This window comes from Macrobrachium rosenbergii, chromosome 15 (assembly GCF_040412425.1).
Source record: "Macrobrachium rosenbergii isolate ZJJX-2024 chromosome 15, ASM4041242v1, whole genome shotgun sequence".
Taxonomy (NCBI): Eukaryota; Metazoa; Arthropoda; class Malacostraca; order Decapoda; family Palaemonidae; genus Macrobrachium; species Macrobrachium rosenbergii.
Genome location: NC_089755.1, coordinates 26,095,177 through 26,122,485, shown reverse-complemented (window position 1 = coordinate 26,122,485; position 27,309 = coordinate 26,095,177). Strand labels below are relative to the sequence as shown.

At 37.6% G+C, this 27,309-nt stretch overlaps 1 protein-coding gene across 2 annotated transcripts in view; it reads left to right on the top strand.

Annotated features, from left to right (window-relative positions):
- The window catches only part of LOC136846469 (uro-adherence factor A-like), a 172,060-nt gene that overhangs the window by 137,999 nt on the left and 6,752 nt on the right, over positions 1–27,309 (top strand). For both annotated transcript variants that reach the window (XM_067117269.1, XM_067117270.1), the window contains exons 10-12: positions 17,628–17,737; positions 18,311–19,515; positions 24,766–24,887. In XM_067117269.1, coding sequence (XP_066973370.1) covers positions 17,628–17,737; positions 18,311–19,199 — 999 coding nt within the window. In that variant the 3' untranslated portion in view covers positions 19,200–19,515; positions 24,766–24,887. The remainder of the gene's footprint in view (positions 1–17,627; positions 17,738–18,310; positions 19,516–24,765; positions 24,888–27,309) is intronic.

Here is a 27,309-nt window from a genome sequence, read left to right as displayed (position 1 = left end):
ATATATATATATATATATGATTGTTTTACATATATATATATATACCAAAATATATATTTAGATATAATATATATATAAAAAAATAGAGAAGAGAGAGAGAGAGAGAGAGAGAGAGAGAGAGAGAGAGAGAGAGAGAGAGACTAGTTGCATTACAGTACTCCAATGCTGTCTTAAAAGCCAGCAGAGAAGATTGGGTGTTTCTGTCTCTAGAAACCAAGTATGAATCGCAGGAAGGGTACAGTATTGAAAATGCATGCTAAATTTGATGTTTCATTATTTTTGAAAGGAAAACCTTCACTTTTTTACTTTTGTAATTGTGCTTAGTTTAAAAGTATGTATATATAGGATGGATAAGAATTAAAATCATTCTTAGGTGTTTATTACTTATTGCATTTTCATTGTTTTTATTATAATGAACATGGTGGTGTATGAAGGATGAGAAGTGTGTGTAGCTTTAGGCTTATATAACTTCTGTAAGTCACAACATATCCATCCATCTCTCACTCTCTCTATCTCTCCAGACTAGCAGAATGTTATGAAGTATACAGTATGTGCTTTATCTGTAATAAAAAGAGAGGATACACTTAGTTTAGCAAGACAGTGATACAAGAGAGAGGTGCAGTATATGATCATACATGATCAGGAGGTAAACACACAAACAGATAGTGCTTTAGGATAAAAAAAAATAGTTCCCAATTGTAAAAGCAATCAAGTGAGTGGCTGGATAAAGACTCAAGATAGGAAACTTTCAGTCACGTGAGCAATCAAACAAATATCAATCAGTTGTGTAGTGATAGTCACCTGTACACTGCTTTACCATTTTCTTTGATTTTACAGTAACTCTTGCAGAACTTTTTTCGCTGAATAGCAACCATGAATGAAGCCATGTTGACAGTGAACGTAGATCACTAAAAGAGTAGCCTCTTGCAACGGAAGGGGTAGGGTAACAGAGAGGAGTTACATAAATTTGAACCACATATAGTACTTAACCTTTTCCCTTAACAACCTCCTCCTCCCCTGCTTCACTTGTCAATATTGATCTTTGGTTGATGAACCCGTAGAAACTGAATGAGAGTGAGGTTGGACAGCATACCTCCTCACCCACAGCATATAAGTAGCTGACATGGTTGAGTAAGGTGAAACACTCAGTAAACTTAGCTCTCAGTGTGGGGCCAAATCTCAGTGGACTGACACCCCTGAGAGGGGTCCTTCTGGAGGTAGGAACCCTCTAGAGGGTACGAGTCCATTTTGAATGAATTTAGCAAAATATCTAAGATATCTAAGGCATGAAGGTAATGGTTACAAGTCATGACACTCAATCCAAGAATTATTAATTCAGCCTTAAATCAAAAAGATGGAGTTACCAGAAAAAATATATGTTCCCACACAAATACAAACCTTCGTTCTCTACATAGGGATTTAGCTTGTGAATGTGAGCTGAAAAGGCCTTTAACCTTTAGACAGGGCTGCTAACTACCAACAGGTAAGGAAAGCCCCACCCACCTGTCAGTATGCACTCCACTTTGCTTTCTACCACCATGGTGTACAGATGTCTTTGTAGACTCTGCCTGACTTGCTTTTTCCTATTTTCTATGCTTTCTTGTTCTTTTGATGAAATTTTGCTGTATAATTGTTGAGTTTGTTTGAAATAAAATGTCTCAAACATCTCAGTCAATTAAACCATCTGCATCGGAGAGGAAGCTTGTTTCAGGACTTTGGCTTGCTGCCCAGGAAAGACAGACCTGAGTAGGAGATAGATTTCTCTTCCATTTTCCATTGAAGTAGACCCACATAGCCTCTGTGCCTCCTGCAGGAGGCACGAGTGTAATCACTTTAGCCCTTGTTCAGAGTGCCATGTCTAGCCATCCAAACAGCATGAGGTTTGCCAGGAAGAAGAAGCGAGAGGTCTCCTGGTGTCAACACGGATTGCATTTATGACAGTAAATTTCCAGAGGGAGAGTTGCTATTCCCAGATTTGTGGCTTCACCTAACACAGATTTCTCTGTGAAATATTTACACATTATTCTCAGAAAATTCACCTATTCGTGCTGTATTTTTTCCATGGAGAAATATTCTTCAAAATTACTGTATTTTCATATCATTTTTCATTGACTAAATGCACTTTTTGTGATAAAACTATTAAAATATTCAAATTTAAGCATTTTAGAGGGTTTTTGAAGCATTTATCCTATCAAAATAGGTATAAGTGTTTTTAGAGGGGTTTTAAGTAAAACCTTTTAGGATTATAACCCACTGAAATGACCCACGCTTCCCTACCAGAGTCGACTCACTCTGCTGGTGACACTGACAGCTCTCTTCGGTACTTTTCACTCACCTGCCAAACTTCCGCCTGCTGTTGCAACTTCCTGCCAATTGCTTGGTAGAGAGCCAATGAAGTGGGGAGGATGCCATCCTGGTTTCCCACCTGGAGCCTCTCTTAGATCTAATGGAGATTTCACCTTACCTGACTCTTGTTTCATGTGCTGTGGAGGACTAGAGGCTCAGGGAGCTGTGGCCCTCCTTGGGCATCTTAAGAAGTGATGTATTGCATCCTATAACATGTGAAGGTGACGAAGGGATATCCTGTGACTGCTTCTAGCGTGGCTGTGACAACTTTGATGGTCACAGTCTCCACTGGCTCTTGGACTACGCCCACCTCCTTGGTGTCTTCTCACATTTGTCGGTGATGTGTCCCCAGGTGCTACCTTTGACCACATCTTGGGGGAGGCCCTCCTTCACTTGCTTTCTTTGGTTTTGACCTTGGCTGCTTGGCAAGAAGTTGAATTTAGAGAAGGAAGTTTCCTTCTTTGTCTTGATCGAGTGTTGTCACTACCTCCCCTTCTTCAAGAAGAGGAGGAAAAGAAATGGTTCTTGTACCTCTCCCCCATGGGAAGAACAGGACTTCCAGCGGGCAGTCCTCCACTGCAGACAGGCTGATGGTGCTTGCTAGTAGTACCATGTGTACCGTTACACCTGTTGCCAAGTGCAAAGATGCAACTGCTACCCAGGGCATCATTACCAGCCCCAGTAGTACCCCTGCTTGGGCTGGCAAGGATCCCCCATCTATAGACCTGGACCCATCTGCCAGCGTGGCCCAGTAAGAGAAGTGAGACGTGAGCTCAAAGAGAGCAGTTACTCAGTCCGCCTGGCCTGGTCACCCAGACCTAGCAAGAGGAGGTCCCCACTCAGTCTTTCCTTCCTGCAGAAGCCTTGGCTTCTCAGAAGACTGGGTCATGCTGGAGGGTACAACCCTTGCCCATGGTCGCGTGAGCTGGACACCTCTCCCTGGCCCATGTGAATGTCATCACCATGGGTTTAAGCCTGCCCATGGCCTCTCTCACCAAGCAAGACCTTGGTCTTTGCCAGGCTGTTCAAGGGTCCTCATGATCCCTCATGTCCTATGGGGAGCACTCTATGACTTTCTAGAGTGGCACATAAAAGCGCGAATGGAAACATTGGAGGGCTCCAACAAGTCACTCCCCAATGTGACTTCATTATTACACTCAAACCCCTTCTGTAAAGACCTGTTTGAGGAGTCTGTTGTGGCTCAACTTAACGGCAAGTTTTTAACCCCAGAATTCTGTACAGTGTATGCTCTTCTGGGGAAAGGGGAATTCTTAAGAAAGCAAAAACCTGAAACTGCCCTATACCCAACCCAAAAAAGGCCCACTATGATAAAAAATCGTATAAACCTTCAGTCACCTCCAAAAGTTTTTCCTCAAAAACAGCTAGGTGATCAGAAGGGACAACGCCCTACAAAGGGAACAACAACAACAGCAGCAAGAACATCCTTTTCACAAGGTCCAAAACCCTGCTTATTGAGGAAAAGGAAAAGTAACACCTGGAATGCCTATCAGGGCCAAAGGCAGAGGAAGAGGCGGATACCAATAGGAATTGTATTGTTGGGGGTAGGCTTTAACAACACCACAGGCAATGCAAATATTCCCCATGGGGACACAGCATTATTTTTAGTGGGGTGGGGTGGAAATGGTCTCATCCCCCCCCCACTCCTTCAAAGGGGTTATTCCAAAAACCAGACCCCTCTTTGGAAGATTATGTGCAGAAGGCCATGTTAAAGGGAGCCATAGAGAAACACGTGTATATTCGCCACCACCAAGCATGTCTCTTCAGTGTCCCCAAAAAGGATTCCTCCGAACGAAGAGTGATCCTCAACCTATCAACATTGAACAAGCATATTGTTTGCCAAAAATTTCGGATGACTACCGTTGCCCAAGTACGTTCAATCATTCGAAAAGGGACTTGGACAGCTTCTGTAGATCTGAAAGATGCATGCTGGCACTTCCCTGTTGCCATTCCCTTCCACCCCTTCCTAGGGTTCCTGATAGGAAAAGATCCTTACAGGTTCAAATTCATGCCCTTTGGGCTAAACATTGCCCCTAGAATTTTGATAAAATTAGCAACGGTAGTTGTTTGAGAACTCAGACAAGAAAGAATACAACTAATAGCCTATCTAGATGATTAGTTGATCTTGGGGCCCATGAGAAAGGAGTACTTGAAAAAGCTACAGTCAAAAGTTTTTATAAAAAATTAGAAAAATCCCACCTCATGCCTAGGAGACGCTTTCAGTGGCTGGGACTTCGCGGCCTGTTGTCTCTCCCCATTAGTACTCAACAACAGAATAAGGAAAAACCTCAAGACGTTCCTTGTCAGCCCAGAGTTTTCAGATGGCAATTAGAACGTATGATGGGCCTGCTGCAGTTCGTATCAGTAATAGATCCAATACTCTGATTGCAACTAAAAAATGTGAACAAATTCTGGCTATCGCATTCAAGAAAAATGATGCGAGACCAACCTCATGAAAATAATAAAGAAGTTGGGGAGATACTTTGGCCTTGGACCCAGAAGGAATCTCTGGTGAAACAGGTCACCCTGACTCCATCTGTACAAGTGACAATACACAAAGATGCCTCGTTGACAGGCTGGGAGGACATTGGGTGGATCGTCAGGTGGCAGGGAGCGGTCAGCTACTCTGAGGAACTGTCATATCAATTTCTTGGAGCTGATGGCTGTCTTTTTGTCTCAAAACACTCAAACCTCCAGAAGAGAGAGACATTTTGTTGGTTTTAAACAGCATGACTGCAGTGTCCTATATCAAGAGGTCAGGATCACGTTCACCTCTCAATATGATAATGCTAGCCATCCTTTGGATGGCACAAGCAAGGAAGTGGTACTTGTCTGCAGTTCACCTCACGGGGTCTCTTAACATAAAAGCAGACTCTTCTATCAAGGGAAATGACAGCCTAAACAGAGTGGATGTTGGACATGCACTCTTCAAACAATAGCAGCATGCTTTCACAACCAGAAGTGGACCTGTTTGCCACATACAAGAATCACAAAACTCCCAGTGTCTGTGTTCCGAACTATGACATTCAAGCAACAGCAAGAGATGCCTTCCTACAAGACTGGAATAAATGGAGGACAATATACATTTTTCCTCCATTGTCCCAGATTTCGACGGTTTTGAGCAAGCTTCCAACCTTCAAAGGAATACTTAATGCCCCAAATAGGCATTTGTCCCTATTACTAAACAACAGGTGAAGAGATCAATTTCACTATCGTCCGCTGTTCTATCCCAGACAAAAATTCAACCTTGTCACGATCCTCCTTTGAGCTGAGACCTTCACGAAATGGATTTTTTTAAAAATGCATTGTAAGCTAAGAAAAATTACTTCTAGCCCAATATTGCTAGGTAAGTTCAGTTGCAGAAATTGGAAGTGTCTAGCGGAATATTTCGATTTATGGAAGATATGTTGGATTATATCCATACTTAGAGGTCAGTTGAAATTTCTATGGAAACACTCTTAAAATTTCTTAAACTGTATACCTTTTTGAAGACAAAATTAGCCTGTTGTTTTAACAATCATGGCAATTTCATGGCAGAATTAACAAAACCCTATAACTATTGGTTTGGGATTGACTCTAATATAGAAATATTGCCACTAAATCACGATTCTCTGGTCTTTTGCACTACAAAGACCCAACTCTACTGAAGTGGCTTCCAATTTTGGTCCATGAACAAGGTGCAGACTTCTATAACCCCTCAATTCAGTGGACCCAAACTCTGACAGGCAACCACAACCACTGTCTGTTCTCAAAAGGCTCTGCTTCCATTGTTTTAGCTTCCCAACTCCCCGGATTTTGAACTGGGCTGCTTCAATCTTAGACTATGATACATTGTGCAAACAGCTGACCCTCAGTTTTTTATTGTCCCTGGTCCATCATTCTAGCCAAGAATAAGTGGTTTTTTAGGTAAAATTGTCTATTTTGATAAGAAAAGTCAATTTAGCAGACAAGACATTTACTTAGAAATCACGACAAAAAGCCCAAAGCGATCGGTCCTTATTTCTTTACTCTCACCCTGGCTAAACTAATCACTCTACCACACGGGGCTGTTAATGTGTATGCTGGATACACTAAAAGGCATTGTTACTCCTTCCAATGTCACATGACATTAGGAAATAAAACCCATTGGCCTTCAGAAATGTCTGTTTCAAGAAGGTTGCAAATGTTAGGACTGATTTTCAGACAGTATTTAAAAGAAAAAAACATTATTAACATGTGCTTGAACAAATTTGACTACACTGTGTATTCAGTAGGTGGCATTGTCTAGTCCTAACCCCAGAGGTGCATGTTTTCAAAGCAGAAAACCAGGGGTCTTATTGATGGCAGAGTATGCAAACTGTCAGCTGGGAGAAGGATCGACAGTACTGCAACCAAATCCAGTGTGCTTAGGTAAGCCACTGTAGAACTACATCCTAAAACATAAGTTACTGTATAGTTGCTTGCCCTTTGGTACCAAAACCTGAGGAGTATTTGGAATAAAGATTGGCCTTGAAATTTGTGTGCTTGAACTGGGACCAGAAATGTTTTACTTTGGGGTGTTGGGATTAAAAATTGAGAGCTTAAGCCTTTTTGTCACCTGTCAATTTCTTTGTAAACCTCCTTGAGGACGAAACAAGCAACTATGCTATCAGAAAATAGGTTTTGATGTAGGAGAAAACCTATTTTTGGTAGCTGCTGTTGAGTCCTCAAAAACTTCCCACTTCCCTGATGAAAAGGCATGGGATTTGGGAAAGAGGTCATCCTGCACAGACCAACAGAAAGTAATTCTTCTTGGTCTCCATGCGGGTCTGTTATTGACAGTATGGTGGACTGCGCATGGGCATTAATCACTTCTAAGCAGGTTTTGGTGAGCGAAGAACCTGGGTATGCAGCCCCACTGGAAAAATTAGGAAATTGCCCCCGTATCTTTAAGTCTTACATATTCCATCATGTGTTACAGTGTTTAGCACTACAACACGATACCCAGCCGCAAGACCAGCGAAAAGAGTATATTAATATTAGTTTGGTCACCATGGAGCTCTGGTAGACCATGGAAGGACTCAAGTCTTAGTGCCACCAACACCAGAAAATGTGTGTGCATATGTACATACCTTACACATACAATTGCATTTATATTTTGGGTTGTAAAAATAAAAATGAGAAAATACAGTAAAAATATAAATGAGAGTAGCATCAACTCTATAAAAAAAAGTGCAGGAATGTGTGCGTTTGTGTTACTGTATAGGCTTCAATGTAAGTGATACCTCAGTTGTTGCTCTCTCTCTCTCTCTCTCTCTCTCTCTCTCTCTCTGAAAATCTCTCTCTCCATACCATATCTTTTCTTCCTTTTTTTTTTTAGTTTTGTTAGACAACAGTATTGTACACATCCTTTAATTAAATGTGAAAAAATCATAAACATAAAAACAGGAAACAAAACAAGCTCTAGCAAGTCAGACATCTACTTAGCCCTCTTCACCCATCCAACACTGCATCCCCACCCTCTCCCAGCAAGGGAAACTGCTCTCAATCTCCACCCACCTTCCAAAACAACCCCTTCTCTGAGTGAGTCCCTCTGCACATCCTTGCTGCCCCTCCTCTCCCATGTCACCCAGCCATCCCCTCCCCACCTTGGAAACATTTCCAGGCCTCCCCCACCCCCAAAACCCTTTCTCAGTCTGTTTATGAGTGTAAGTAGTGTCACCAACATTTTCCTGAGGCTCTGCAGCATTACCAACCATCAGAGAGTGGTTTTTTCAAATTTTTTTAAAAATGTACAGTATATATATATCATATATCTTTAGGGCCTTGGTCCCTGGTCTGGGTGTGTCAGATAGTGTTGAATTCCTGATAATGATGATCCGGATAATCAAGGGATTACTGTATATATCTTTGGTCCCTGGGTTACAGTTGTGTCCAGACAATGTCGATGTCCAGATAATGTGCATCTGCATAATCAAGGGATTTACTGTACAATACAGAATCACAACTGCTAATGGCCAGGACAGGAGTAGCAGAAAAAGAGGCAAAACTGGGTAGGAAGTCAAGAGGAGTCCTACAAAACTATTTTAAAAGTCCAGATTTCCTAAATCTCCAGTGGTAACTTGCATGAAAAAAATAAAGATGAAATACAATATCCAGAGATAATTAATAGCATCATTGACCCAATCTACTGTATATGATGCTGTATCAAGTATGGAAAATACAAAGAAGGTAACCAGAACATCACAAAAGAGCTCTTTATTTATAATTATTCTGACCTTAAAATTACAAAAACTACAGGAAAGTTCAACTCCCCTGTAAAAGAAGCTAAACATCAACAGTATTTGGAATACAGATTGTTTGTCAGGAAAAAACCCACACTGTTGAAAAGATATACTAATATGGTTTCCATTTGAGGTGATTGCAAAATGTAAAGTTACCACAGGGGAGGGACAAGGCTTTTTACAGTGAACACGTTTCACATTTATTAATGTTCTTTCCACCTTGCTTCAAAAGTTCTGGCTCAACACACACACACACTTCATCTTTTAAAAGTTAATGGAGTTTTAAAGAGGTACATACTGTAGTATAAGATTGTAGCTTCTGCCTGAGTACAATCAACATCTGTACTTAAAAGAGTTTTGATCCTTCCATTACAAGATGGCAAACTAAAAGTGGCATATAGTGACCAATAGAAGTTAACCCAAGTCTACTTTTTGACCAAACACTAATGCATATTAATGTATATTTGTATTAATGTATGACCAGAACATTTGATCTGTGAAAACTAGGTCTGGAAGCATTCAGCTTACCAAAACTGAATTGTCCATCAAACTTTTATTTTTCAACAACTGGTAGGCAAAATGAGGCTATTGAAGTAAAGAATTTTATCAATACCTAACACATAAAATTAGAATTTTATCAATTGACCTAAGCATGTAAAATTACAAACATGGTTTTTAATTTTTCCAATACCGACAGAAGACGCCATTGTAAACATATTGATTATACCAGAAATTCGCCACACTATGACACGGCCTCCAGAAATATATTTTTCCTTTGTCAAAACAGCACAAACCACTATTGATTATGCCAACAGCAGTATGTGTGATGACCAGTTCAACTCTTTCTCCCCCATCTCAGTCTGCAACAAAGACAACACACAAACAGCAGGTTCTACAAGTGCATCAAGGGCTACTGTGATAGTAGCAGCACGTGTTAGTAAAAGCATAAGGAGCATTTACTCCAAGAGTGCTAGAAGCAGTTATAGCAGCACTTGCTGCAAGAGTCCCAGTAGCAGATACAGCAAGAACTACAGTACTAGGTGCAGAAAAATCACCAGCTCCAAAGACACTTGCAGCAGTCACAAGAAGAACATCAGCAATAATTAAATCTAAGAACAGCTTTGCCATCCTCTTTTGAAGTTGCTGAGCTAAGAAGGTCTGTCATTGATTTTTTGTAGTTAACCTGCTGGAATTTTAAGCTTCATTTCTGTGCGGAACAGAGGATTTAGGGAATTTCTAGGCTACTTCTTGAAGACTTTCATGAGGGACATTTGAGTTGCTTGCAAGAGGGGCATTGAAGAGTTCAATCAAGTGCTCTTCAAGGAAGGCAACCAGCATAATTTTCCTCCCTATTTCTGTTAACAAAAATCGTCTAACTGAGCCTCAGTCTACATCTACTTTTTGGCCTGTGTAAGATATAGATTTCCTGACTCCATTTGCATAATAGTTGTTTTCTTCTACAACCTTCAGACTTCTTTCCCTGAACAATCAGGATCAAGAATGAACTAAAAGGATCTTCCTGTGGGAGGATTACCTCCAGATTCCTTCACCTTGCCTCCGAGTTTCAAAGCTTTATAGTTTTATCCCTTCCCTTTGCATAGTGTTGTTTAGCCACCACAGAATTCTTACAAATGTCATGCTCTGTTGATCATACCTTCTTACATAGAGCATCAGCTCTATACATTTGTGATTTGTGGAGCCCTCTTGTATCTTAAGTTCTGATTTTCCTTTTAGCCAAAAACACCAATCTCTTCTGGAGCTCAAGTCTCACCCTTTCATAGTTCCTTGTTGTGCGAGTCGGTAGAGTTGTTGGTTAGCACTTGCTAGGCCTGAGTTCGAGTCTCCGGCCGGCTAATGAAGAATTAGAGGAATTTATTTCTAGTGATAGAAATTCATTTCTCGCTATAATGTGGTTCGGATTCTTCAATAAGTTGTAGGTCCTGTTGCTAGATAACCAATTGGTTCTCAGCCACGTAAAATAAGTCTAATCCTTTGGGCCAGCCCTAAGAGAGCTGTTAATCAGCTCAGTGGTCTGGTTAAACTAAGGTATACTTAACTTAACTCACCCTTTCATTAATTACATTTGTTAGAATATCAGGTTAGCTATATAGAAGAGGATCTTTGTTTTGGACCTTATAAGGACATGGTAATATTTTTCTTCATCTTCCTAGTCCTTCATTTTCTTTCCAGGAAACTTTTTCTATGGAAGCCAGGCAAGTTTGAATAAACACTTCACAACGTAGAGTATTTATGAGAGTTTTCAATAATGCCATGGTATTTGAAATCAAGAAGTAAAGATTTCTTTTGTCCTCCATCACTGTTTCTTCTATCTCTGGAGGCCAGAATTGAAAGGTTGGTAGGGAGGGAGATGGGTGGTTGTTGTAGGGGCCTCTTCTTTGTCATTGGTTTGAAACATGGGGTGTCTCTGTAATTTTCTAGAGTTGATGTGCTCTGCCTTAATGTAAAGCTGTGTGGCAGCATTCAGCATTCAGCTAGGTTTGTAGATAACTAGCTTCTGCCAATCTTCATCCTTTATGTGAGGGGAGCTTTTATCTAAATAATTCTTTTTTTGAGACTGCAGGAAACATCAGGTCTGCTCAGTATGTTTTTTGGTTTCCTTCAGAAGATATGCAGGCTGGCATTTATTTGAGGGCCTCATACAGTTTGAATCTTATCAGTGACAGTTGGAATACCCAGATCAGGTTCTAGATCTCAAACTCAGCCCAAGGAAACTGTTGTCTGTTTGTTTGCAGCAGCTCCTTCACCTTGGTGATCTGGAAGTGTATGGCCTATTCAACCGGAGATCTTTTTACATGCTTTTATTTAACTTGACTTCTGTGCCTATCTGTCTGTCTGTTTGGGTCAAATCTTGTAACTCAGTTTTCAACTGTTCCCTTTGTCCAATGGACTTGAGGTTTTGTATGGTTACTCAGTGACCTCTTAGTGACCCTACAATGACCTCTTGTAGTATCTCAGGATTTGTATGAAACTCTTTGGATTTTTCAGCCTTCTTTGGCTCGACAGGACATAACACTCAATTTTTTTAGTTACAGTGATAAATCAGTTACAATTTCTCTCAAAACTAAGAAGTATAAAATAAAAAATAAAAAAAAATTAAACACTTTTATTAAAATGCACTAAAAAGTAAAAAATAATTATTTTAGACACCAGGATTTTCTTACAATTACAGGCAGTCCCCAGTTATTGGCAGGCTTGGTTATCAGTGATCCGGTTTTTCGGCACTTGTCTAGCGATGAAAATTGGCGATTTTCGGCACCGATATACGCCGATTTCCGCTTATGCGATACATACCCAACAGAGGCACCGATAACCAAGAATCGGCAATTTTTGCTTATCATCATGCCGTAGGAATGGAACCCCCGCCGATAATTGGGGACTGCCTATAATCATGTGTGCAAAAATAAAAGTGTGGATGCCAAACATGGAAGGAAATGCTACAAGAAATAAAAAATATATTTCTTTTCTTGTAGCATTTCCTTCCATGTTTGGCACCCATGCTGTTATTTTTGTAGACTTTTACTTTTTGTGCATTGTAATAAAAGCATGTTTTAAAAAATTTTATATTTTTTTATTTTGGATTGAAATCCCATCAAATTTTTTCCAGACATTTTTGATAGCGTAGTCTCTTGCAATGTCCACTTCATATTCTTTAATAAGAATGTCAACCCTATGTAAAGATTCCTCTACTTCCTCCGCTGGGTTAACCTGGGTTTTGTCCCAAACATTGATGTTGTTCAGAGAAAGGGTTAAATATCTGCTGCTGGAGTTCTGCTGGAAAGATATAATCTCTCCCTTCCTCACCCCTACTGAACCCTAGGACCCATTGAGACAGCTGAAAAGGAGCTGTTTTGCCCTTAAAACTTGCTGCCAGGAGCATAGTACAAATCTCACCCACATCTGGCAACCAAGCAAAAAAAAAAAATTTTTTTTTTTTTTTCTCTCAAAGACTGTGCTCATGGCAGGTGGTATGGGCTGTACCCACTGGCAAAAAGTGAACTGAGCAATTTGCTATGGAACACTTGAACTGAGGATCCTGCCTAATGGCGGCCCTGTAGTGATATAAAGCAAGTTGTTATTAGAAGCTGGTTAGTAATAAATGTTTTTAAGTGATGGTCACTTCTGTATTTCCTCATATAGTTTCTATATTACAAGCAGTCGCCACTTAACGGTGATCTGGTTTTATGGTGCTTGTCTAGTGACGAAAATAGGCAATTTTCACTGCTGAAAATTGCCAATTTCCACATATTGGCGCCGGTACATACCTAACAGAGGTGCTGATAACCGAAAATCAGCGCTTTTCGGCGCCGATAAGCCCTGCAATTCGCCAAAATAGCGCGAAAATTGCTGATTTTTGGTTAGGCGTGATATTCAGTTATCATCACACCCTCAGAATGGAACCCCCACCAATAACCAGGGACTGATTGTACTGGTTAACTTGATTACAAGTGTGCAGTTGCAATACATTTAATTAAATATCTATGTTAACTTAAACCCTCCAAGGTTTAGGTTAGTTTTCATACCTGTATATGGGTGTATTACTTATACACTGTTAGTCCTTTTGCAATGGCCAAGTGAAATTTTTAATTCCAGTTGTCATGCCATTCAGACTAACTGCTATGAACTAATTTAACTAACCCAAGCTACTGTTTTTTTATATAGCTAAGAATAGAGGATTTCTTGGGAGGTTCTTGCTTAACCTGTTTTAGGTTTATTCAAAACTTGAGGACATAAACTGTAAAGAAAGTAATCTTCTTAATCTTCTTATAATGTGGTTTTCTGTTTTATGTGGCCGAGACTACTTTTTTATCTGATGTGCGGCCATCGCTGTTTTAGGCTAATAGTAGGATATTCCTTAAAAAGGGGTTCCTACTTAATCTGGTTAGGCTACTGCCTGTTCTAGGTCTATATCACCTTTAAGGATATAGGCTACATAAGACCCTACTAGTATGTAGCCTTACAGACATGCCACTTGAGCCTAGGATACTGTTTATATATAATCCTAGGCTTATTTGTTCTTTCTTAACCCAGCATAGGGTATTGCCTAATCCAGATTATTATAGATCACTCTTAAATGTATAGGCTAGGCTATATAAAAACAGAAAACTTAGTAATATGTAACCTTATAGTTAGTCTACTATTTTTTGTCTAACCCAGGTTGTCGTTTATATCCAATCCTAGGCTATTTGGTCTACTATATAAAACAGTAACCCACTAATGTGTAACCTTAAAGCCCGGCTATAACTTACTCTAATCTAGGCTACTGCCTAATGTGGATTATTTAATTCACACTTAAGTGTATGGGTTACATAAAACACAATTACCTTAATATGTAGTCTTAAAGTTAGGCTACCATCTCACCTGGCACAGATTACCATTTCATCTAGTCCTAGGTTAGATGGTCTAGGCTAACAGTTTAGTCCAAAAATGGGATGTTTCTTAAAAAGCTATCACTTAACTTGATATAAAGTAATGCCTAGGGCAGTCCTGTTTATTTAGCTCATGCTTAAGTGCACAGGCTTATAAAAAAGGAAAAAAATTTATACCAAAATGTAGTCTTATTGTTAGGCTATCAATTCATTATGCCCAGATATTGTTATTATCTGATCCTAGGGTCCTCAATCTAAGGTAGGCCACTTAAGGATACGTAATCCAAGGACATAGGGTACAGACAACATCCCCTATTAATCTAGTCTAAACTATTCTCACTTACTACCTAGATTATTGTACACATTGTATAATCTAAAAGGATTTTCTATATTAATGATAAGTTGTGGAATATTCTCTTAGTTAAAACATTTAGTTTGAATTGAAAACAAATTTTGCTTTACGTAACTAGGTAGCAATCAGTGCTTTACGAAACTAGGTAGGCTAGCAATTACGAGCCGGGTTCTGGCTCTTATGACCAAGTTACCAATTTCGATAGTTTAAAACTAAAACTTTTTTTTGTAGAACTTCATATTAAGCACTTATCTTGCTATTTTTGATGTTTCCATGATCCTCGATAATGAAAACAGAGAAAAAGTCAAGTATTTTTTTTCAGAGCGCTGGTAACAACGTGAACCGTTTGCTATAGAACAAAAAGAGTAATGGTGCCTTAGTCTTTAATGGCCCGGTTGTAAACAAGAGGTGGATGTGCATGCACAATAGTCACCTCTCTTTCTTGCAGGCTCTTTTGACGTTGGAAAAACTGGGTTCAGCCCTCTTAACTTTGAGTCCATTATATACTCTTATCACGTGGTATAATATTAAACATTACTACACAATACTTGGCCAAAAAGACCAAGTAGAAGAGAATTCTTTGATATTAGTTTGGTCACCATGGAGCTTTGGTAGACCATGGAAGGTAACTCCTTGAGGACTGAACAGCAACAACCAAAAATAGGTTTTTCCTATGTCAAAACCTGTTGTTGTTGTTGTTTTTTTTTTTTTTTTTTTTTTTTTTTTTTTTTTACTTTATGCAAGGAGGAGACCTCTTGATTGTGTTGTCCTCCACCTAGTTCCTCACTGGACAGGTGGTTGTCATCCTCGGGTAGCACTCTGCTGGCCCAGCGTTCGAGTCTCCGGCCGGCCAGTGAAGAATTAGAGGAATTTATTTCTGGTGATAGAAACTAATTTCTTGTCATAATGTGGTTCAGATTCCACAATAAGCTGTAGGTCCCATAGCTCGGTAACCAATTGGTTCTTAGCCACATAAAATAAATCTAATCCTTCGGGCCAGCCCTAGGAGAGCTGTTAATCAGCTCAGTGGTCTGGTTAAACTAAGGTATACTTAACTTTTGTCTTCTACCTTTATACTACATGATTCATACCTCTTCTGGGAAGGTTGGTTGATCAGTGTGTTTCATCCCCTTCCAGATTGTTCCTTCTCTTAAATCACCTTGAGATTAATATAACTCTCTTTTGACTCAGGCAGATAATTTTTACTTTACAAGGTCATTGTGTATGATTTGGGAGGGGCTTTTCCATATAAGTGATGGGTTTTTATGAAAAATTTAATTTTCCTATTAAAAAAATTATATTGTACAACCAAATAGCTGAAGGAATAATTCAGAAGGGAAGGATTGATGTGCTGATGACTGCAGACTGGTTAATTGAGATCATAGGTGTCTATGTATAGGTTCATTTAAATTGATAAGTGTCAAAAGCGTTATCTCACAAAGAAAGTAAGGGATTTATTCATGAGATAATAGCTCTGCTAAGTAGAAGTGACTTAGTGATGAAGTTGGAAATTTGAGGCAAAAAGAACATCAGTCATTAACACAAGGGAGAATGCAGTGGACAGAGGAACCATAATGCCAAGTTATTATTGGGAGCCACTGATTTACTTGCAGACGGAATAAACCAAAAGAGGAATGTTGAAAATACCTTATAAAGAAAGCATAGGCCTGCAACTACCTGTGGAGAAGAGAAATTATATGTTACTTAACAAATTCCTGTAGAATGAGCCCAGTAATCTTAAATACCAGTCTCTTTGATAAGATCATGGAAATGATTTGCACCTTTCTATTCATGCCTTGAAGGCTGAGATGACATCCAGGAAGGTAAAGTCATCTCACTGAATCACTATTCAAGCCGTGCTACCTCAGTAAATAGCAAGGTCAAGTAAGTTTTCAGTGTACTGGTATGTTACTAGAGAGATAGTGAGTCAAGAGAGTGGTTATTGTGGATAAAGAATATTGCCATAAGGTTCAGTTTCAAAACTTCTCTTTCAAAATCTTAATAGAATTGTGATTTTGAGAAAGTTTGTGGTGCACTCACCCATCTTCAGATCTGGAAGTGGAAAAGAAGAGAGACTAACTAAAGAGTAAAGAACTTGAAGGCAGGTCTGACATCATGGCTAAGGAAGATTAAAAAATTCCATGAAAAGATCAAAATTAAAGCCATGAAGCTCATGGTGGTGGTGGAGTTTTACAAGTAAATTGTAGAAGGCCTGTGATCAAGCTTTCTTCAAAGATATCATGATCAGTAATATTTTAATGCATATAGCCAACAAGGTCATCAAGATGAACTTATACACATTGAACTCATTGAAAATGGGCTTTTAATAAAGAATTTACAATGGGCAACAAAGATGAGATTCCTGTTTGCCTTGGGATTCCTCTTAAAATACTCTGCCTTAAGAGGACTTATACAGATCTGGTTATTAGAGCCTTTTTATTTTGATAAATATGGCTTGTTTATGGAAATACTTCTATTTCCCTAGACATGCTCTTTCATTGGCTTAGGCAGGTGACCTGTAGAGTATATGACTCTATGTCAGATCAGGATTTTGCTCTTTCCAAGGTTAGTGTTCATATAAATACTAATACTTTGTCTGTATCAATGAAATTTACAAGGAACCTTTGTACAGTATTGCTATTAAGATGTCAGGTGTTTAAGATGACAGTAAATTTTGCCATGCTGTGATATTTGAAAAGATGTTGCTCATTATTTCATGGACATTTTTTGATTGTTTATGACATAAAAATTTCTCTAAAAATTGGGCATTTTACTGCAGTATGGATGTAATTTAAGAGGTAGTAAACAGACTGACTTTCAGATGATTGCTTACAGAAGGCGTAGTGCACTTGCAATGAATGAGCTGGGAATTTTAGATGTAAATTTTATGAAATTCACTACAATATTGGTAAAAGTATATATATGTGCTCTCATTGGAAGTTGATAAAAGAAAATGTTTTAAAAACACGACTGTGCTCTGAAAGGAGAGAGAAGGAAAATGGTGGAAAGAAAAAATAACATGACTACAATACAATGAATGTAACTAGAATCAAACAGCATGGAATGGTGAACATTTACAGGTAACCAGGTTTCCTTGGTCAGCTTTTTATCTAGTTATCATGAGATCTTAAAATTGGTAAGTGGAAATTTAATTGATCTTTTACATGTGTAAGACATTGTAGTTTATTATTTTGAGTAGGATATATGGTAAACGTGTCTTTATTTTTCCTGCCTTTGGTAGTTGTAGTTGTTGTGGCTTATTAAATCATTTACTCTTCATAGGAAAGATTGAAAAAGGAACCAGCTGCAGGAAAGGCACCTACAGGAGTTTTGCCCGCAGAATCTATGCCTGTTAAGGATATAAGTCGTCAGATACAATATATGCTGGAGAGGTAAGTGATTTCACGTAAAACATAGCTTTATTTTGTTATGTCTTTTATAAAAAATGGTGTGGCTTTATAACTATAATTAATATGTAGGATTTAGAGTAATGCTGATGATTCAGTTTTGTAAACTGAACATTTATTCTTAACGGCCATTTTCATAAAAAGTTATCTCAGTAAATAATTATATAGTAGGTGATAATCACCTTTTGTTTTACATATTTCTTTTTCTTATCCAGTATTTATGAAAACTTTAGTTATTTTCAAGGCATACAGTCCTTAGTTTCCATTATAAGACAAGATATATTTTGATTGCAGAAAATATTTTGGTAAACTAAAAGTATTCTAGATAGATTTATATATTTCTGTTTAATGTAAGTTCAAGAATAGTGCAACTTGAACTTCTTGTCTCTGTTGTGTTCAAAATTTTACGTTTTTATACTAGTTCAAGTCTTCAGAATCATAACTTTGTGAGAAGTACCTGCAGTATAAACTATACTGCAGATTTAAAACGACTACTTTAATCAAATTTTCAACAGAATAATGAATCAATATTCCTATTTGTTTATTTTTTATCTGTAGGGTTTGCAAAATTGAAGAAGAACAAAAACAAAATATAAATGTTATTGGAGAAGTTTCAAGGAGACTAGAACAGAGGGTGGTTTTTCCTGAGAACACACTACAGGCAGCTATTAATCAAGCACAAAATGTAATGAATAATCTCACTCGGAGGGAGGAAAATACTAAGATATTTGATAGTCATCTAAGATTTCCAACCACATCAATAACAATAGGTAGTCCCTATGGAAACATTATGAAAAGTGACCATGAAGCAAGACCAGAAAAATTATTGAAGACTACTAGTGATGGTAGCAGTTATGTGTCTCAAGATAATAGTCTCAAGGATAATTTTGTTTTGAATGAAGAAGAACATCATGTCCCTGAAAGTGGCACTATCACAGATCAGATAAAATTACAAAAGGAAGAATTTTGGGCTTCCTTAGTTGAACAGGGTTTTGTGAAGCCTCCAGAACTTGCTGTAGATGGGGTAACAGCTGCTAATAAGGTGGTAGAGTTGATGATGGAACAGAATGTTCCCAGAAATGCTGCTTCGAAAGAAAATGGTGTAGAGGGGACATCATATGTTAGTAAAGACACGGCAGCCTTAAAAATGACACACCATTCCACTAACGTTAAAAGAGATGCAGCTTTAGCCAAAGTAAAGAGAGAAGACAAAGCTACATTAGTGACCTCACTGATGTCATCATATTCAAACTCATTTGAAGCAGAGTCATCTGAACAGACTCAGAGGTCTTCAAAACTTTATGATGAAGGTGTTAGTAAAAAGAGCTTTAGTAATTCAAACGTTTCAACATCTGTTACAGAACCTGATAGTGAGAACTCAGAAAACAGTAGGTCGGGTAGCTACCCCTCGTATGATAGTGAGAGTGTCTCTGCAGAGGAAAAATAGCAAATATAGCATTTTAAGATAAATTATTTGCTGTTATCTGTAAATACTTATAAAAAAAATTTTGACATTTTTATGATTTTGGTTTGACTTCGTGATGAGCATGCAATTACTTGTGTAATATTGCTGTAGAGTCCCATAAAGGGAAAATGACTGTGTATCACAGCTCTTATACAGATACTAAGAAGAGAAATGAATAGCTCTGAAGGAATCAGGTCTTAAGTAAACAGACTCATCAGTTGAATACAGAGCAAGAGCATCATTGTCAGTTGTCAAGATTTTCATGAGCAGTGCTACAGGACACTATTCTAAGGTTGAGGTAAGGGGATTAATGGTCTTTTTCAGTGTTTTAGCTTTTTCATTAAATAGCTATGAGGCGAACATAGGGGTAGAACTGCTGGATACTTCATTCTGTGTAAGTGCCAGAAAGCCATAACTAACACAACATTAGTGTCAGATAACATCACAACCACAGTATTACTTTTACAATAATGACATGGTCATTCACGTTTTGTCAAATTTCCCCTGAATAGGCTTTGACTTCTGATAGCTATTTTCATCCTCTTCTATCTCTTGCACTTACTGCTGGAATTCCAATAATTGATTATGTATAGTATAATGTAGTTTAACTTGACTGCTGAGTCACCCTTTAAAGACTCGAGATTTGTCTTTGAATGGGAAGTTAGAAATTAGAGCAAGACAATGTTAGACAACTCTGCTGTACATCAATGACATGCTTTTCTCCTAGAGTTGTCATACGAAGGACATGTCAGGCCATCTCCATTTTTCTTTTATCATAATTTCATCTACATATCGAACTTCCAAATTTCCTTTGTGGTATCATTAAAGTACATGTAACTCTTAATAATCTTGAAGCATCATCCTCAGACCAATGAAATCATTTATACTGATTCATTGTCATAACATGATTCATGTCTGTATAGCAGTACAGATTGTACTAGACTTTTATATAATCTTACTTTTGTGTGCAGTTTCAGTGTATTAAATTTCCAAATCTTATTTATCCTGGCCATTGTTTGAATTGCTATTTTTTAGTCTCACTATACAGTCATACTCCGAACTTAGGCGAGGTTAGGTTTCAGAACCCCTCGCGCAGTGTGAATTTTCACGTAACTTTGGCATGGTCTCTAAAAATGCTAATAAATGCTTATTTCTAAAGTTTAAACACTAAATATGACCCTAATCATGCTCCCAAATTATTAAGTTAACTTGTAAATGAAATTAAAGTTACTGTAATTTCATTTAAAAGTTAGCTTAATACATTACCCTTAAAAAAGAGAAATAAATGGTTTACATAAAAATTGAGAGTTGTAAGAGAATTTCTCTCTCTCTCTCTCTCTCTCTCTCTCTCTCTCTCTCTCTCTCTCTCTCTCTCTCTCTCTCTCTCCCCCTTCCAACCGATCTATTTTTAGAATCGTCTCAACCTCTTTTTAACAACTTCTTTATTCTGCATCTCTTTCTCTTTGTTCTGAAATGCTTTTTCATGAAGAAACAGTGTTTTATATTTTGATTAATACAACTCTTAGTTATTATGTCTCTATGTTTTAGAACATACTTGCAACACTAGCGCATTTACACTTAGTAGACGATACAGGTCAAATTAGATCAATTTAAACTATCTATTGTACAGAGAGAGAGAGAGAGCCAACACGAACGGTAAAGAATCACCTGGTTCAAGGGTTGTCCTTACTTAAGGGAGTGAAATTATTTATCACTTATTACGGAGAGAGAGAGAGAGAGAGAGAGAGAGAGAGAGAGAGAGAGAGAGAGAGAGAGAGAGAGAGATTAATACATTACCCTTAAAAAAAGAAATAAATGGTTGACTTGAGAATATAGTGTGTGACTCTCTCCCTCATTCCACCAATCTATTTTTTGAAGTCTTCTCAACCTCATTTTTACAAACTTTTTTATTCTGTCACTTTCTCTTTGTCTCTAAGATTTAGAACTGCGCATTTACAGTTTGTAAACGGTACAGGTAAAATTAGATCAGTTCAAAATTATCTACTGTACAGTTAAAGACATACAGAGAAACAGTGTTGTAATACGCAGGTTGGCTAACTTCGAACGAGAGAGAGAGAGAGAGAGAGAGAGAGAGAGAGAGAGAGAGAGATAACAGTTGTCCTTACTTAAGAGAGTGAAATTTTTTATGAATTATTACGGACACAGAGAGAGAGAGAGAGAGAGAGAGAGAGAGAGAGAGAGAGAGAGAGAGAGAGAGAGAGAGAGAAATTTGACCACTGATTAGCAACACTCCCATTCTTGTCATGTTAAATGACATGTCTGACAGCTTTTGCCTTCCACCTTCTTACAAAAGATGAGGGAAGAATTTGTTTGTTCAAGATAATACAAATTTTGTATTACAGTTTTTTTATTTATTATTATTATTATTATTATTATTATTATTATTATTATTATTATTATTATTATTATTATTATTATTATTATTATCATTATTATTATTTAATTTTATTAATCTTATTAATATTTGAAAATTAGTACTTGTTATTATGTAAAAAGCTTATCATACAAATAAACATACCTGTATAAATGGACCATAAAAATTCATCTCACTAAAAGAGAGAGAGAGAATTATTACTTTTAATAATATTTAATGTTATTTAATTTACACATAAAAGCTTGAAAACTTATAAATTGCATCAAAAAATTAAACAAACAATTTTGCAGGGTTTCTTAGTGTTCGGAAATGTTCTCGTGTGAAAAACTTGTGTATGACCATTAGTTAGGTTCCAATGAAAAATTTGTGTGTCTGTGAATTTGTGCAACTTGAATCGCACAAGTTCGAGGTATTACTGTATTTCAATTGAAGAGAATCTGTATTGGACATTATTGTTTCAAAGTATTTGAAAGATTCAACCCTATTAATGCTTTTTCACCATGTGTGTTAATTCATCCCTTTGTGCATACTCATTACAGTACTTCTCCAGTTACAGTAATCCCTTGATCATCCTAACTTATACTGCCTCCAAGAGGTGTGCAGATACAGCCAAAGTACAGTGCAGATGTAAGAATCATGATGAGGCTAGCTTAGGCTGTGCTACCCCTAGTCTACCTCAAAATTATACAGCATCCTGGATAGCCTGTGAAACTTTATGCTAACAAAAAAACTAAGGAATCTAAAGAAATAAGAATTATTCATGTTGTCATTTTTACTAAGTGTGTCATGAACAGAAAACTATAAAAAAATAAGACACTTTAGCAAGTAAAATGTGTTATTCAAAAACTTCATCACAGTAGCCTATCTTACCCAGTCTACATATTCATGATCATGTCACTGTTACCAGTCACAAGACATCCAGGATAATTGTATGGCATGTCATATTTCTGTGTGTGTAAAATGAATGCTGTATGTGTACATGAGTAATGATAGAGTGAAAACATAACAGCTAGATTGCCAGTAATGTTGAACAGTAGTGCATATGTAAGTGCAATGCTACTGCACTTCACATTTGCTAGAATCCCATTTTATACTTTTCTATGAGTATTGTGTTTTGTGGACAGTACAGTACATGCAGTATACAGGTATATCATTAGCCAGTTGTAAGTACGTACTGTATACTGTATAACTTCATACTGTAAAACAGGACAGGAACTATAGTGGTGGACTGAGGTTGATTCTGTGTGAATTTATCATCACCCACACCTGGTACACTCTGTTACTCTTTTCTTCCCCTATCACCACCTCATCAGCAAGCTAGTTGGCACACAATGTTCTCTTTGAGCCAGTCAGGATAGTGTTCAGCTAGTTTGCCTGGCTGAGCAGAGATATTTTTGTGTTCCCACATAGACAGTTTGATCTTTGCTTCACACACATCCATCAGCACCCGTGCACTTTTGCCATTTGGTTCAGACAAGTACATGTAGTACCCATTTGCACTGAAAGAGGTATGGTAAGGGCATGATAGTCTGGATATGGAGGGGTTGATAATTTTGCGATTATTGTATATGATATATTCCAGTAAGCTGGCTTTATAATTTTTTGTTTTGTTTTTTGATGATTGGAATAATACAGTATCATGTATTTATTCAAAGTCTCTTAAATTTTGTTTGTCACTCCAATCTAGCCTTCTCATCCATCTCAGACCATTTTCATTATAAAATCTGAGAATGGTAAGCAATATAGGTGAAGTAACAGTCCCTCGTAGCTCCCCACTATTTACTACAAATTTTCACCTGCAGTAATTTGCACCTATTTTGTTCATGGATAATTTCGGTTAGTTTTACATATTTAATGGAAATGCCATGGTGATGCAAAGCCTTCCATAACTTTGGTCTGGGGATGCTGTCAAATGTCTTCTCATAACCAACAAAAGCCATCAGATGGGACTTCTACATTTCTGTATACTAATGCACAGTCTCAAACTTTAATTGGATCCATGCACCTCCTGCCTGTTTTGAACTAGCTTATTTCTAATCATTTTATCAGTTTCTTCAGCCTATTGAGAATAAGCATACTAAATGTTTTTATTACAGCCACATTCCATCAGGTACCTTTGCTGACTTCCAAAGCCCAATCTTCAGTCATTGTTTTCTTATTCCATATTTCCCAAAACCATATAGTTAGTACATGAGATGTCATTTGTTTCACTTTAATCTTACAAGAAATTTCATTAGTTTTAAATCTCTGCTGTGATTCTTTCATAACTTGGTGTTCTCCAAGTTTTTTTCTTTATTCACTTCAAAAACTGTGAATTCATTTATAAGTACGTTCACTGAAGGTCTTCTTGTTTCTGTTGCATTAATCATATTATCCTTCCATATCTGGTGTATTGACCCATCCTTTATTTTGACAAATATTTTCTTAATTTTCTTTTCACCCATAGATAATTCATTAATAATTCTGTTGACTACCCTAACACCAGTGTTATGTTTTAATTTTAGCTTTAGTGTGGCAGTGACAGTTGGGGATCATTACCAACATATGCTCCTATGTAGCTTCTAACATTCCTCATTGTTCTCCTTCTCCCTCGATTAATGGCTATGTGATCTGTTTGGTTCCTTTATCTAGAGATATCCATGTGTATTTATGGATATCCTGTTGTTTGAAAATTATTTGCAGCACAGAAACTACTAAATCACACCCAATTTTTGTTCTCAGCTTCTCTCAAGCCTACCTTACCCATGACATCCTCATTGTTCCAATCAACTTTCACATTCAAGTCACTAACAACAGTGGTCATACAGTACAGCATCTTTCTGGTACTTTTCTGGAAAATTCTACAGTTCTATAAGAAACTTATAATTCTTTTTTCTTTAGAGTTCATTTTTTGGTGCTTAGCACACTTATAATACTCAAGTGTATCATTTTGATATAAAGAGTCGCTGCTTGGCGTTTCACTACATATTGTGTTGTCTAGAGAAAAATAATTTACATATGGAGCTGCCTAGAGAAAAATAATTTACATATGGAGCTGCCTAGAGAAAAATAATTCACATATGGAGCTGCCTTCTTCAGAATGAAAGTGTTTTTAGCCTTAATTACTGAATTTCCTTTCCTGTTACTGATTCTTAATACATTGGAATTTTGCAGGTTGAAGTCATATTTAAGGAATCATCTGTGGTATAGCATTCAGCTATTTAAGGGCCCCCTAATAACTTCTAGACAGATATTATTGCATTTTCATGGTATTTTACAGCAACCAACACCCTACAGTAAGAGCTGACAATGAGTTTGTATTTTATTTACTAATTCAGTTAAGTTCGAAGTGTACATTAATTTGTGAATTGCAATATAAGTCTTACTGATGAAAATTACCAACTAAAATGCATACAGTGTTTTGATATTTTATATAGGAATTTTAAATATATTAAATATTTAGTTGTCACAAATGCTTTCATCATAAAATGGTCATGACCTGAGCAAGACACATACATGATGGTTGTTACCTGTGCAGGACACTTAGAGGTACGCAAAGCAATAAGTTCCCAAAAGAATGGTTCCACCACATGTGCTTAGCCAGCTCTCCTTTACTTCATGTGCTTATTGCTGTTCCTCATTCTACTGTGCCCCTTCTTGTGAGTGTGAGTGTTTTTTTTTTTTCTTGATGTAGTGTCTTGGTTCCACCACATGTGCTTAGCCATCTCCCCTTTACTTCATGTGCTTATCACTGCTCTTCATTCTACTGTGCCCCTTCTTTTGAGTTTGGATGTGTTGCCTCTCTCTCTCTCTTTTTTTTTTTTTATGTAGTGTCTTGCTTCCAGCTCGTTTCCATGAGTGGCACTTTTGGTTTTGCCATTATTGGTGTCAATAACGCCCTTCTTTCCTGCTTGTGTCTGGAAATGGTGCTTCATTGTGCTGCAGTTAGTGTTTTTTGTGATTTTTCTTGCACCATAAGTTAATAAGATGTTGTCTTACCCTCCTGAGGAGTTTCAGTCTCCGGAGTGGGACATAAGCTCATCCTCTGCAGTCTGACTCAGGAGCTGTATAAGCCCTTGGACCAAGCCAAAACTTAAAGAGTCTTCCTGCCAGCCTTTACCCCGACCCAAAGTGTATTGGTGAGTTGCATGGCCTTTCTTGTCTTGTCCAGGTTTGGAATTTCTTTTGCTCTAGTTCACTCTTGAGTTTGTGGCAAAAACCCAGAACTCATCAGTTTCTGACAAGATATAATTCATCGGTTTCCTCTCTTGGACTTTGTTGGTGGCGATCCAGACAAGATGCTTTTGTGCCTAGTATATAAAAGGGTGATGTCGCTTAGACACAATTAACACTAGAACGCCTGGGAATTCCGTTATCCTCCAGTGCCAAGTGAGGTCATTTTGACCCCTTTGAGTAATTCTTTTATTTTCATTTCTATGATATTGGAATTATGAAAATAAATTTATGCTCTTATGTTTTATTATTCTGCAAATAGAAAATTTCATCATAAATAAGAAAAAAAGTGTATTTGGAAGAAATTAAAAAATACTTGATGGAAGTTATAATTATAGATTCTTATTAAAAACAGCCATTTACTGGCAATTGATGCAGTTATATTTAACTCTGCCTGTGCATTTACCCTAGACCATCATTTTGCATCTCATGCACTTGCATTCAGTCTTATTTCCTATGAGTTGTAGGCTCAATTTCATCACCATCTTCATCTGACTTAATTTCTCATTGTCTTCCTTTGAAGAAGTCGTTGGCCTTGTTTTCATGTGTTCCAAACATAATTCTTCAGCAAACTGTTGAAGGGATTTTTTCCTTGATATTTTATTGTTTGTGACAGCTTTGTACACGATGTACGCATTTACTCCTGCGATATCAAGTATGTTGTAGAATATATGAACTGGCCACCTCCTTGATGAAGCTTTGACTGAGTTATGCCGTAACATTTGGTTTTATTGTAATAGGCAAATTTTTCTGGTGCTTTCTTTTTGTTGATCTGTATGTTGATATTTGGATGAAGACTACTGATAAGGACATTTTTGTTTTTTTACCCTGATAGATTTTTAGAGACATTTTCATGCATAAACAGTTTACAACTATACAGTGGTAGACTGGACTGCTTCAGTTGAGCTGGTATCTCCCGTCTAGCTCTATTCACTGTTCCGACAATGCTTGCCTTTTTTCCTTTTAGCTAAGCCCAGTGAGGTGAAAAAAGTATCTGTAGTCATGACATAATCTGATAAATGTTGATCACTGGGGCGTAGATCCGATTTTCCTAGGTAGGGAAATGCATTTGTTGTCAGCATCAACAGCCATCCAAAATTTTTGTCCATATTTATTTGGTTTCGATACCATGAACTGAGCAAATGGACATCTTGCCTTACTTGGAAAAAGTTGTTCATCAGTTGTTATATTTGTTCCTGGCTTATAGCATGCTTGACAATTAGCAATAAATCTATTCCAAACTTCTGAAATTAAAGCATACTTGTCTCTCTTCAAACACTGGGATCTTGTTGTCTTGACGCCGAAGTGGAGAAATCCCATAATCTCACAGAAGCGATTTCGAGACATCATTGGACTACAAAATGGCAGTCCCCAAGATGAAGACCAAAGTGAATGAACCTCCTGATTTCTACATCCAGATACTCCTTGAGCTTACAGTACTGATAAGGAAGCTTGTAATTCAGGAAAAGATATAGACCAAGCATC